This window comes from Mauremys mutica, chromosome 4, assembly GCF_020497125.1.
Source record: "Mauremys mutica isolate MM-2020 ecotype Southern chromosome 4, ASM2049712v1, whole genome shotgun sequence".
NCBI classification, from domain to species: Eukaryota; Metazoa; Chordata; order Testudines; family Geoemydidae; genus Mauremys; species Mauremys mutica.
Genome location: NC_059075.1, coordinates 98,774,876 through 98,787,758, shown reverse-complemented (window position 1 = coordinate 98,787,758; position 12,883 = coordinate 98,774,876). Strand labels below are relative to the sequence as shown.

General features: G+C 36.6%; 1 protein-coding gene and 1 non-coding gene across 2 annotated transcripts in view; both read left to right on the top strand.

Moving 5' to 3' along the window:
* IPO7 (importin 7) overlaps positions 1-12,883 on the top strand; it is a 55,068-nt gene that overhangs the window by 30,397 nt on the left and 11,788 nt on the right. Inside the window, exons 9-18 of the mRNA XM_045015392.1 lie at positions 3,984-4,118; positions 4,986-5,085; positions 6,245-6,321; positions 6,753-6,869; positions 7,855-7,944; positions 8,464-8,629; positions 9,492-9,652; positions 10,634-10,762; positions 12,501-12,567; positions 12,645-12,770. Coding sequence (XP_044871327.1) covers positions 3,984-4,118; positions 4,986-5,085; positions 6,245-6,321; positions 6,753-6,869; positions 7,855-7,944; positions 8,464-8,629; positions 9,492-9,652; positions 10,634-10,762; positions 12,501-12,567; positions 12,645-12,770 — 1,168 coding nt within the window. The remainder of the gene's footprint in view (positions 1-3,983; positions 4,119-4,985; positions 5,086-6,244; positions 6,322-6,752; positions 6,870-7,854; positions 7,945-8,463; positions 8,630-9,491; positions 9,653-10,633; positions 10,763-12,500; positions 12,568-12,644; positions 12,771-12,883) is intronic.
* Positions 8,135-8,316, top strand: LOC123370567. Its single transcript, XR_006579464.1, has one exon. It is a non-coding gene; the product is annotated as a small nucleolar RNA SNORA23 (small nucleolar RNA).

Sequence of the window (12,883 nt, the reverse complement as noted above, 5' to 3'; positions counted from 1 at the left end):
TCATCGTACCACCAGGGTGGTGGGCAGCAAGATATAGCTTCTTTCAGAAAATGCTGAACTGGGAAGAATTGAAAGAGTTCACTTACCTGGGGAGTACACTCCAGAACCCAGAAAGCACAGGACAAGTGGTCTAATGAGTTTTATCAGCTGGCTGATGCGGAGACCAATTTGATTAGCTTTGGAAAGTATGATAGGTAATGTCAAAAGCGAACAGGTTTTTAATAATAGCGTTGGTGTCATTTGAGCTGTCGAGATGGAACAATCTGTATTCAAATGGGCAGAGCAGAACAAAACCTTTATCCCACCACACTTGGTATCAAAGAACAAATGAACACCAGAGCCAACTGATGATGTTATGCTGAAATAGAGTGTGGAAGTGGAGCTCCTGTAATGAGGAAATTCAGGAACTTGGTTATAGATGTTGACATCCCAGAAAAAGAAGACTAATAATCTTTTTCAGAAGTAGCTCTGGATGAACTTGCTTAAACCTGGCCAAAAAAGGTTTATACACACCATTATGCCCATTCCCACTTCTAACAAAAATAATCTAGAACATTTGGAGGGACAAAATTAATTACTTGGAATTATCTTCACTGTCTGAGACACCTGTGAATCTTGGACTTCACAAAAACAGACTGCTCTGCTGATGAATTAGGGGTGAGTCCTATGATAATACTCAAATAAGTATTACTTACTGTTAGTACGGTGAGGAAAGAAGTGATCGAAAGTATTTGCACCGTATTCTGGCTGCTAGAAAATCCTTCACAGTTTGTTTTTTATTGTTCAAATTCAAATGTTGAGGGAATAACAAAGGAATTACTATAAAGATGTGAAACTAAATCATATCCAAGAATTGTACCGGATGGCCTTTCCCTCAACTTAAAAAAATAAACCACTCTTGGAGTCCAGGTTTTAGCTATTGCTCATTTGATAAGAGCAGCCAGGGAGAGCTGATTTCTTATCTATATGTACCAGCTTCATGGAATCCTCAGAGATACGTATCCAACACAGAACTTAAACCGGTTTAACAAGAAATCATCTTACATTCTAATCATTGCAGCCATATCTCTTTACGCATATATGTGCCCATGCATAGCACATGGTATAATTATGATGGAATTCCAATTTTGATTTTATTCCACTATTTCGGTTGCTGGTAATTTAAATTTAATTTGAACAAAAAATGTGCGCACTTTATCTCGGACCAAAGGTGAAGTTTTGTGGAGAGTTTGAGTAAAATATATTCAGCTGCTTCTGAAGTCTACATGTGTGTTTGAATTATGTGGTTTATTTTAAAAACCTTTTCTCCATATATTGTGTACTCATAACTCAAATGGCTGAATTGACTTCTTATATTCCTTAGATTTAAATATCTACAAAACAAACCAAGTTAAAATCAAGTGTAAAGAAATAGTGATTCAGTAGTTTTAAGTATTTAAAGTGGGAAAGTTTATATGTTTAGTACTTGATAAGTTTTTTTGATCAATTTAAATTTTTGAAAAAGCTGTGTACGTGAGCCCCTAGTTAGACATGACAGAATTTAGTAGCCAGATAAAGGAACTTACTAGCAGTACTGATAACCTTTAAGGGAATTCAATGTAAAATTGTATAATTAGTGCATCACTAACACTTTAAAAAAAAAAAACAACAACTCTGAAATCAGGAAATGGAGAAGGTTGAAATTAAATTTTAACACTGGTCCCTTATGCTTTGCCTTCTATAGTATGGTCTCTTGACATCTACTCATTGTCAAATACAATATAGAATACAAACTGGAATTTCTGATACAACCTTACATGCAGGAAATAACATTATAGAATATGCACTCTTGACTTGGCTTATATCTCAACAATTTATTTACATTGTTTAGTCTTAGTTGTGCTCAAAGTCTGTAACTTGAAATATATTTTAGAATACTACAAAGGTAGACTCCCATGGTCAAAGTCATTCTATTTCACATTCATAGGTTAAATATCACTAAGCATAAAATATTATCTTTAACTATTGAAGTGATTTCCTCCTCCTCCCCCAAACTTGGCTTGTTTTGTAGCTTTTACAGTAGGCCTTAAAAATTAAGCCAATTCTGAATGTACTGTAACTTATTGTGTATATATAAGGCTGTATAAGACATTCCAACTCTGTATTGTTTAACAGATTATTTAGTAGAAAGACCATATTTTAAGGCATAATAACAGAGCTTAGAGAATCTGATTCTTAAATACTTCATTTCTCAGTCTTGATGCAGAAATGTTAGGTTTTTTGCCTGGAATATTTTTGTAACCTCAACGTAGTCATCTTAATGACTATAACTTTTTCAACAAACATTTAAGTTATAACAATTGAATTTCAACACTTTTCAAGAAAATGATGTTGTGGACAGACCAAAGTTTCATCCATAAAACAAACGTCATCTTCTGTGAGTCTCAAGACTCAATTTCATATCCTATTTCTCTTCATTTAGCTTTCTAGAGGGTAAAGAGCAATTTTGATACAAACGAGGATTGCTTTTCTGACATCCCATGCGTGCCATTATAAACCTAGAGCATTTAAAGTCTTTGTGCTATGCCACTCTACTGTCTAAGGCAATATATAAGCAATCTGTAGTGCAATGGGTAAAATCCTGCATCTCCAAGGTCTGCTAAGATAACGAATGGGCTTTCAAACACCTTAATGGATCAGAGCCCAGTCAGTTTCAGTGAAGGCTAATACGTAGGCAAAAATCATGAAACAATGTATAAAGCAGTGATGTCCATGGTGAATATGTGGCTAGATCCCTAGTTAAACTCCTGTGACAGTCTACGGCAACTTTGTAATCTCGTATATAGATTTTTTAAAAACTGAATTATTTCTCAAAATACTTGGATCTCAACTTCATCAATATTTCACTGCTGGTAAGGTCTCGGAGGATTGGTAGATGTGAATGACATTCTCCCAGTGGATACTTTCTTTTAATCAGTTTTCACCATTTTCACTCTTAGCAGAGACAAAAGATCAAATAAGCAAAGACTGAACTTGACCTCTCCCTTTAGTCCCACCAGTTGCTTCTTTTAGAACAATTATGATATTACAGGCTTGGCTGAGCTGCAGGGAAATTTTGCAGGACGTTGGTCCCCAGGCTCTTCCAATCACTTGGAGATTAAATACCAATCATTAATGCAATGGATCCAAGTTCTGGCTTGCAGTTAGCCCCTGGCGTGACCATTTAAATTGCTAGACTTATCTGGAGGAGCCCCATTCCTTTAGAAGAGTAGGACCAGGAGGCACAGGAGAAGGAAAACGGAGCCAGCTCTCCTTTACCCTCTCTGTTGCATGTTGTGTTTTGAATTAAGGGTTTTATTATGCCTGTGTATATTCTATGGGGTGACTGAGATGCCTCCATAATGCCGTACTAAATTCAAACACAAAGCAACAAACAGCTGGAGGGCACCAGCCAAGGAGGCTAAGCAGTTTGGCAGGCCAAGCAATGCAGCAGCTGGGTCTGCAAAAAGAATTGCAAGATGAAATGTCAGTGGTGCTTATTAACTTCCTTATCTGAGGGGAGAAAGGATCCATCATCCTGTGCTGTGGTGGTAGGTAGAGTTAGCATGAGTCACTGTTACCCAAACAATTCTGAGGCCCATCTTCTCTCCTTTCCCAGGAGGCATTTGCTGATGGTGGAGTGTAGAAAACTTGCACTACTGCTGCATGAGACACACCTGTTTGGTTAAATAGAGGACTTCAGTCTCCAGGGCTGTTAATCCACCATCTCTCATGAACACTAAAAATTACCTGAGCAAATTAACTAAACTTGTGTTGGAGAATTGGACGTGGCACAGACCAGAGGAACCCGTCACATGTTAACTCAGACTAGTCAACACCATTTTAATGTAGTAAAAATCTATGAGCGGCTTTGTGCGGGGCTTTGTGCAGATTAAATGGCTTCTTGGTTGCTGGCAAGATGCGCAGATTTCTGTAAGCTATTAATGAGACTTGATTTTTCACAGGTGTTGCTGAAGGTGCTGTATCAGTACAAGGAAAAGCAGTACATGGCTCCTAGAGTTCTTCAGCAAACACTGAACTACATCAATCAAGGAGTGTCACATGCTGTGACCTGGAAGAATCTGAAGCCCCATATTCAAGTAAAACATTTTTTGGGAATAGTCTCTAAATGACCAAATTACTATGTATAAGTCAGTTTGTTTATAAAGTCTCTATCCCTACTAGAACTTAAGATGTATGAGTTTGTATTATAAATTGTTTGAGAGTTCAGATCTACTCTGGAGAAGCACATCTTGTTACATTAGCATAGCTGAAATATTCTTTTTCTCTGGATGAAACAAAAGCATTTGCAATATTTAGGCCCCAGTCCTGCAAAGACTTCTACTTGAGGCTTGTGAGTAGTCCCATGGATTTCAAGCATGTCTCTTTGCAGGATTGCAGCCCCACTAAAGGCTAAAACCCAGATTGGTTGATGCTCCTTATTGTGGACTTGGACGCTCTTTTAAAATGTAAAACATAGAACACATTTTTATTAGTATCATAATGACTTAATACAATGGTGTGAACTGAGACATCCAAATGGAAACTAAATAAGCCCTTACAATATAAATAGGATCCCAAAACAATCATGCAGTTTCATCAGCAGCCCTTTAGCACACTGAGCCCATAGTTAAACTATTGTATTTCTTAATGGATCAAGAATTGTACATATAATGTAACACCGCACAAATTCAGAGTTAACGTCAGCAACAAAACTTATGCCACCTTTACTAGCTCAATACTCCATTGTCCAAAGCAAACACAATGGCTTGCATTGCATTGCAGGTCATCCTTTAATTTGAAGCAGTTGGCTTTTCTCTGTTATGACAGTGTAATTTTAAAAGGTTTCCATCCCATATCTAAAATTGATGTAAGAGAAAAATATTAATTGTTTTAAAGAGAAGAGAGCAAACGATGATTGATTTAATAGGTTAAATCCTTTTTCTTTGTCACTCATTAATTTGCAGGGAATTATCCAAGATGTTATATTTCCATTGATGTGCTATACAGATGCTGATGAGGAGTTGTGGCAAGAGGACCCATATGAATACATTCGTATGAAATTTGGTGAGAATTTTAATATTTACATACACATTAAAAAAATATAATGCCAAACAAAGCCAGTATTTTTAAAAGTGCATTGTGAAAATAAAGATAACTAGATTTTTTTTTTAAGTGCTGTGCATTTTTCTCAGGTGATCAGTGCTTGTCAACATAGCTGAATTTAAGGTATCTGTAGCCATCTTGGTTCTCAGTGTAGGTGAACAAGGGGTGTGTGTGTGTGTGTGTGTGAGAGAGAGAGAGAGAGAACACAAAATGTTTATATGGCAGTGCAATAACTTTTTCATAGCTGTGAAAGAGCTAACTTTTAAAATTGCTGTTTTTTGTTTTTCTTTAAAAATGCAGTTAAATTTAATCGTTAAAATCATGCATGGCTTACATACAGTAGCTACTTTTCAGATGCTGATCTTTACCATGTGCCAAAATTTCTTATTTCAAGGTCAAGTAATTCAACACAAGGCATAAATTCAAGATAGATGTATCCATATAGAGACTAAAGTAGCCATGGAAGTTTTGGGTGTTCTGTTCATTTTTATGTTCATTTCCACTGGCTCTTCATTGTGTCTTTTGAAGTGTTCTAAAAGTCTTTATAGCCTGTTCAAGTGGGGTGTGAAAGTGAAGGAATTGGACCTTCCTGAAGGTACACTTAGGACTTTAGGCTGCTTAGGATCCTGATGGGATATTCTTTGCTTGAAGGGGGTAAACCCCAAAATGCAAGCCATATGGCTGTTGACAAGGGTTCTAAAAGCCTCTGAAGAAGGTTGAACAAGAAGAGAATTAAAGATCTAGTTTGTTTTCAACTCGCCTAGTTTTGCCTACTTAGTACAACTAAGAAATATTTTCCCAGTGTAATTAGTGTGATAGACCTTGTGCAGATATAAAAGAAGGTCCTGGCCCAGGAATCTTATAATCAGATATTTGTCATAATGCTAACAAAGGGTGGAATGTTTCTGTGCCAGAAAACTCAAGACATGTCTCGTCTTGTCATTTCATAGTTTAATTTTTCTTATGAGAGCTGCGTTGAAATGCTTGTAATATCAAGGCACAGCTGTGTGACGTATGTCTGAATATTGTTGCTCTTATTTTACATTAGATCTAATTTATTTTAACATTGTGAACTCTATTAAAGGATAAAAATTTATAGCCTATGAAATTTATTTAATAGATGTGTTTGAAGACTTCATTTCTCCTACAACTGCTGCTCAGACATTGTTGTTTACAGCATGTAGTAAAAGAAAAGAGGTAAGCTATTTAAGGATTAGCTTTGGACTAAACAAACCAAATAGTCTTATTTGATATTTTCTGTGCAACTCGCTGAGATATTTGAAACAAAAGATAAGAATCTGTTATTGAGGTGGTTGTAAATCTTCCTGCTTAATACATAGGAACTATAATGTTCACAATAATCCCATTATTTTCTAGAAGGTTTTTTTTGTACTCACCTGTTGGTATGAGTTTACTCCTTGAGGCTGGATAGCCATATTTGCTAATGCACCCAGGAGTTATAAATCAGCATGGTGTTTTAGCAATGGCATGAAGCACTGCCTAAACCCAGTCTTTTGAAGAAAAAATGAAATATATTTTAACAATGTGAGCATTTTAGAGAACTGACTGTAGTACTTTAGAAGACTGGCTGAAGTATTTTTACTAACACAAAGCCCTTCTCAAACTAGGTCCTGCAGAAGACCATGGGCTTTTGTTATCAGATCCTCACAGAGCCAAATGCTGATCCTCGTAAGAAAGATGGTGCTCTACATATGATTGGTTCTTTGGCTGAAATTCTCCTAAAAGTGAGTGTACTGATTTCTAGTGGGTCTTCTGGTTCTGTTTCCTTCTCCTTTTCTACCCATCCCCTCCACACCTAACCCAGTATTTAGAATAATCGAGATTAGCTCCCTGAATTTGAAAGTTTTGGTTTAGATGTCATGGTACAACTCTTCTATGGTGGAGCTTAATTATTTGTCTCTTGAACAGTTGCAGACTTCATTATACAAATCTTGCTCTTCCATCTCTTGCAAGAAGCTAGACTTCAGAAACATGCACATACAGTTCTGGTGTGTTGACAACAAAGGAATGTGGATAACTGAATGTTGATTTTCTGACAACGTTCATTATAAATTTATTTATTTATTTTAGTTTCTTGGAACTGCCATGCTGCCTTTTGATAAACAGTAAATTACTACATAGGTTCTTCAGTTCCACTTGATAATCAAATTCCTGGTTGGTCATATCAGAAAATTTATTTGATCAGAGAGAGCCTGCTTATTTAGGTATTTCATTTTCTTGTAGAAAACTAGTTGTGTAGCAGGTTTAGCAACCTTCTTTGCTTACGCTAGCAGAGGATGACTTGGAAGAAGCTGATTTCTCTTAAGATGGATCAGTTACAACCACATTTTGAGGTGGTTGCCCTTTCTTCTTTGTCATAAGTAGTTTGTCTTTGGTTAAAATAGAGCTAGCAACTTGCAAAATAAAGAAGCCTTAGTTATCCAAAGATAAGAGATGATGATTAAATTTTATTTTTTTTTGCACCAGGAAGCATTGGTCTTAATCGGTCTTGAACATATAAGATCCTCCTAGTTTGTTGGTTGTGATAGTGAATAGATAGGCTATATGTCACTTTGTGGTTTTCTTTTTTGGTATGTTAAGACATCACACTGTCTCTTTATTTACACTTTTATGTATAAAATAACATTAACAATAACTCAATTTTTTTCTCCCACTTCTGGCTTTTATTTAAAAATACCAACTGATGTAATTGCCTTAATATTCTCGCAGAAGAAGATATACAAAGATCAGATGGAGTACATGTTGCAGAATCATGTGTTCCCTCTCTTCAGCAGTGAGCTGGGCTATATGAGAGCACGGGTAAGAACGTATAAGGATTACTTTGTTCACTTGCTGATCTACAATGGAATAGCTTACAGTTTTTACTGATTTGTATCATGCTCTAAATTGACAAATTATTTGCATCCCTCCTATAATAAAGTACTTTCAAGTTTTAATCATAAAAGTATTAGTTTCTTAAGATGTAGCAACATATAATTTTAAAATGGCTGCAGTACTGTGTGCATAGTTTTTCCTCTGTGTCTAGTGGTATGGTCCATTTGTGTTTTGCATTTAGACCATACTGCTCACGCAAAACCTGTGGCCAAAGATGAACTTGAGATCATAGTACTGGTCTAGTGATGTCTAAAAGACTAACCTACCACTGGCCAGCCTCCAAACTCTCAAACATCTTTATTTTTAAAAGTTCTTAGTATTTTAGTTAATAAATAACATCTGTAGTACTAATTAATTATTCATTATTTTCTTGGAGAACTGACAATCCACAAGTGTCATTAAAATTACCACTTTCTGAAGTTGTTAGATGCATTTTTTTCGCAGGCTTGCTGGGTCCTTCATTATTTCTGTGAAGTTAAATTTAAGAGTGACCAGAACCTCCAGACAGCCCTAGAACTCACAAGACGATGTCTGATTGATGATAGGGAAATGCCTGTGAAAGTGGAAGCTGCCATAGCACTTCAGGTTTTGATCAGTAATCAAGAGAAAGGTACACACTCTTTTCTGTTAAAGTTAGAGAAAATATCTCTGTAACATTTCTAAAGAAGACACAGTGCGTTATCTCTTTTCTGCTTAAATTATTTCCATGGGCTAAGCACTAATGTACTAGTATCGGAATTACCTTCTGGGAGATTTGTTTTATCATCCATTGATGGTAATTTGCCAGCTGTGGTTAAAACAAGTAGAGTGCTTGACATAAGTAATTTTTGAAACCTCTGTTGTGGCTCAGCAAGCTTAGGCCTGGGCTACACTAGCAGGGGGGTTCAAACTAAGATACGCAACTTCAGCTACGCAAATAGCTGAAGTTGAAGTAACTTAGTTCGACTTACCTGGCTGTCCTCACGGAGGTGAGTCGACTGCCGCGGCTCCCCCATTGACTCCACTTACTCCTCTTGCCGAGGTGGAGTACAGGCGTTGATTAGTGGATCAATTTATCACGTCCAGACGAGATGCGACAAATCGATCCCCGATACTTCGAACTCTACCCGCCAATCCGGTGGGTAGTATAGACGTACCCTTAGAAAGAAACATAACCTCTAATATATATTTGCTCTATTGCTGAATTCCCAGCTACTGTTCAGAGTCTTGTAATAGTTATGTGCTGTTAACAGTTTTTTGCTGTATAAATTTAATTTAATATGAAGTATTTCATGTTACCATAGTGCTTTGTTGATACACTTTGTCTCTCTGTTGGCTTAGTTGTATGAAAAATATATTTAGGTTATTATGTGTCAAATATTTCAGTAGTAGTAAAGTGTGAATTTCTGGTTTTCTTAGATTGATACAATAATTTTTATAACAAGAATGTAAGAATCAACATAATTGGTGTTTTATTTCCACTTACTTTGCAGCTAAGGAATATATTACACCATTTATTAGACCTGTAATGCAAGCTCTGCTTCATATTATAAGAGAGACTGAAAATGATGATCTTACCAATGTGATTCAGAAAATGATCTGTGAATATAGTGAAGAGGTTACTCCCATTGCAGTAGAAATGACCCAGCATTTGGTAAGCCTGTTTGGTCACTTTGCACTTGAGAAGTTTGTTAAACATGAGGGATTTTGTTCCTTATATTCAAGATAGTTTGTCATTTGCCAGCTGATTTTAGACTAGGCCATTTAAACACATTAATGCCGATATTTTGCATTCCTTGTGTTCAGAAGCTGCTGTGTTCTTAGCACAATAAGCAAATGTCTTCCATAAAGAAATAGTAATCCTGATTTTAGCTGTTATAACCCTGCACAGCACACTTCAGAATCAGATTAGAGTAAAAAGTCTTACTGACCTCATTACTAAAGTTATTAAAACAGAAATTTAGAAGTAGTTTCTTGGTAGCAAATTGTGGGTGCCAATAGTTAGATGTTTTAGGCTAAATTAGTTGCATCTGAAAATACCTGTTGTGTTCTTGGGACATCCACATATCATACGTTGTACCTGTAGTTTCATAAGTACAGAGGCCAGGCTGGTGCTGATCTCAAAATCAGGCCCTTACTGTTTAGGTTTTATGGTTTATAATGAACTTCATTTTTCTGTTTCTTCTAAATTAGTAATACATGTACAATAATCCACTTTACTATGTGGTACAAAACTACTAATTCTATTAAGTTTTAGAATCAGTCAATCTCTGTTTTTGTAAACTGTTGAATTATGCCCTGAGGTCTGTATTGTAAATGCTACTCCTTTACATATAATTGCAAATCTACTTTATTCATATACAGATAAACCCTGATTATTCAAATGACTTTAGACAGTTTCAGAATTAAGAAATTTGAGATTTTGGAAAATGGGAAGTTTGGAAAAACAAAATTCTGAGCTTGAGGGATATTTCAAATAATTGGCGTTCACCTGTACTGATTTTTTTTAACACACAGTATCTCAAAAGTTCAGCATACAGAGTCTCAAACTTGTACAATAGTCTAACCCCAAGCATACCCTCTTTAATTAACTACCTGAGTGACACTTATCTGGGATTTTACTGTTACTGTTCAGGCAATGACATTTAATCAGGTCATTCAGACCGGACCAGATGAAGAAGGCAGTGATGACAAAGCAGTGACAGCAATGGGAATTTTGAATACCATTGATACACTCCTCAGTGTAGTTGAAGATCACAAAGAGGTAAGGAAAAACTCTTTCAAAGCAATTAAATGCCTTTAAGATGCTGGAAAATAGTTATTGTGCACTGAATAAAAATCCAACAATATGCTTTCTGCCAATGTTTTAAAATCCTTTTAGTTAAAACCTTGTTAAGCTTATTTACACCTGCACACACAGATATAAAATCATATCTGTTGCATGTCCAACCTAGGAGCATAAATATTTAAGATCTTGGACATCTTACAGATTTCTGTAACAGTCCAGATACTTGGACATAATTCTTGTGTACCAGCAGATGGAGGCAGTAACCGCTAAAATTGAGTGATGTCATTTGCTCAGTTTGTCTGTAGCAAATGTAACAGTCTTGTCAGCTGTACTGAGAAATGTCTGACTTGATGCCATCTACCCTTGGAGGAAAATAGATGCGTCAGTAATAAACATACAGTATTGAGGCCACTCGCTGCTGATGTATCAGTTTGCTGTCTGCCATACAGCAAAGTATTGGGAAATCAGCATAAGGCCAAACTCAGTGTAGGGGGTTTTCTTTATCGACTTTGCCATGGTTGGCACTTAAAACTTACACCGGCATATCCGTCGGTCAAGGGTATGAAAAATGTTCACTCCTGAAGGACATAGCTCTGCCAACCTAATTCCCATTATAGACAGGGCTACCCTAATTACTGCCTCTTGAGGAGGTGGATTACCTACACCGAGGGGAGAAGCCCTTCTGTCTGCATCAGTAGTGTGCACTGGAGCACTACAGTTGTGCTGCTGTACCATTTTAACTGTAGGCATACCCTGAAGAACCACGGCGGTGCAACTGCATCTGTTCCACCCTGGTATAGCATAGACATACCCAGCAGCTACACTAGGAGGCTCTGCTAGCATAACTATGCCAGCATAGGCTCTGTAGTGTACACACAGCCTTAATCTGTGTTGTAAAATACTCCTGCAAAGATTGATGAAGCTACATTACTGAGTGTTATGCTACTACAGCTACTGATTTCTGATAAATGTTTTAGTTCCATGGTGCCTAAACGTCTTGGTAATAAAAATGTTTTTAAAGTTCCAGAGGTCTTAGTTAGGAAAATATACTAAAGGTATGCCTATATTGCAATTAAAAACTCACAGCTGGCCCATGCCAGCTGACTTGGGTTCGGGGTAAGAGGGTGTTTAATGGTGCTGTAGATGTTCGTACTTGGACTGGATCATGGGAAGGTCCCAGAGCTCAGGCTGCAGCCTGAACCCGAACCTCTATGCTGCAATTAAAAAGCCCCTTAGCCTGAGCTAAGTCAGCTGCCACAGGTGTCTAATTGCAGTGTAGATGACACAGAAGTCTTAGGGTACAAAGCTCATAACATGATGCTGGCAAATAACAAACCAAGGGACGTTCTGGTTTCTTAACTAGTTTACTGTTGTGCTATTTGTATTCATTTATTATGTTTTTATGGGGACTAAAAATGTTACTCAAAAACTAAATTAAAATAAGAGTAAGTATAAGCAAAGACATCCCTAAATGAGATTCCTTCAAGATCCAAAGAAGAATGGCGTTCCAAGAAAAAGATTGCGTTAAAGAGAGCCTGATAGATTGTTAGCTATAATGGTGCAGTTATAATACATGTGGTGTTCGAGATATGTAATTTTTGTACTGTTTGTTAGGTGACACTCTAGTAAAGGTACTTTACAGAATTTTATTTTAAAACTTACTTAAAACCAGTTTTTACATGTGCTTGAAACTCATTTAAACTTTCTCTTTCAGATTACCCAACAGTTGGAAGGGATTTGTTTGCAAGTTATTGGAACAGTTTTACAGCAGCATGTTTTAGGTATGTGTCTCCTTGTTTGTGTTAATTATTTGTCTGTCATTAGCATTAAATTTAATAAAGTACTACTTCCATTTTAGAATTCTATGAAGAGATCTTTTCCTTGGCTCACAGTCTGACATGTCAGCAAGTCTCTGCACAGATGTGGCAGCTTTTGCCTCTTGTTTTTGAAGTTTTTCAGCAGGATGGCTTTGATTACTTTACAGGTAAGAAATCCTAATAAAAAATTATGTCCTAAGATTAGTGGGGTTGATATATTTGTTTTGGGGCATAAATGAAATCTTAATTGCAATTTAACCAATATTCAAAACAGAGTTAT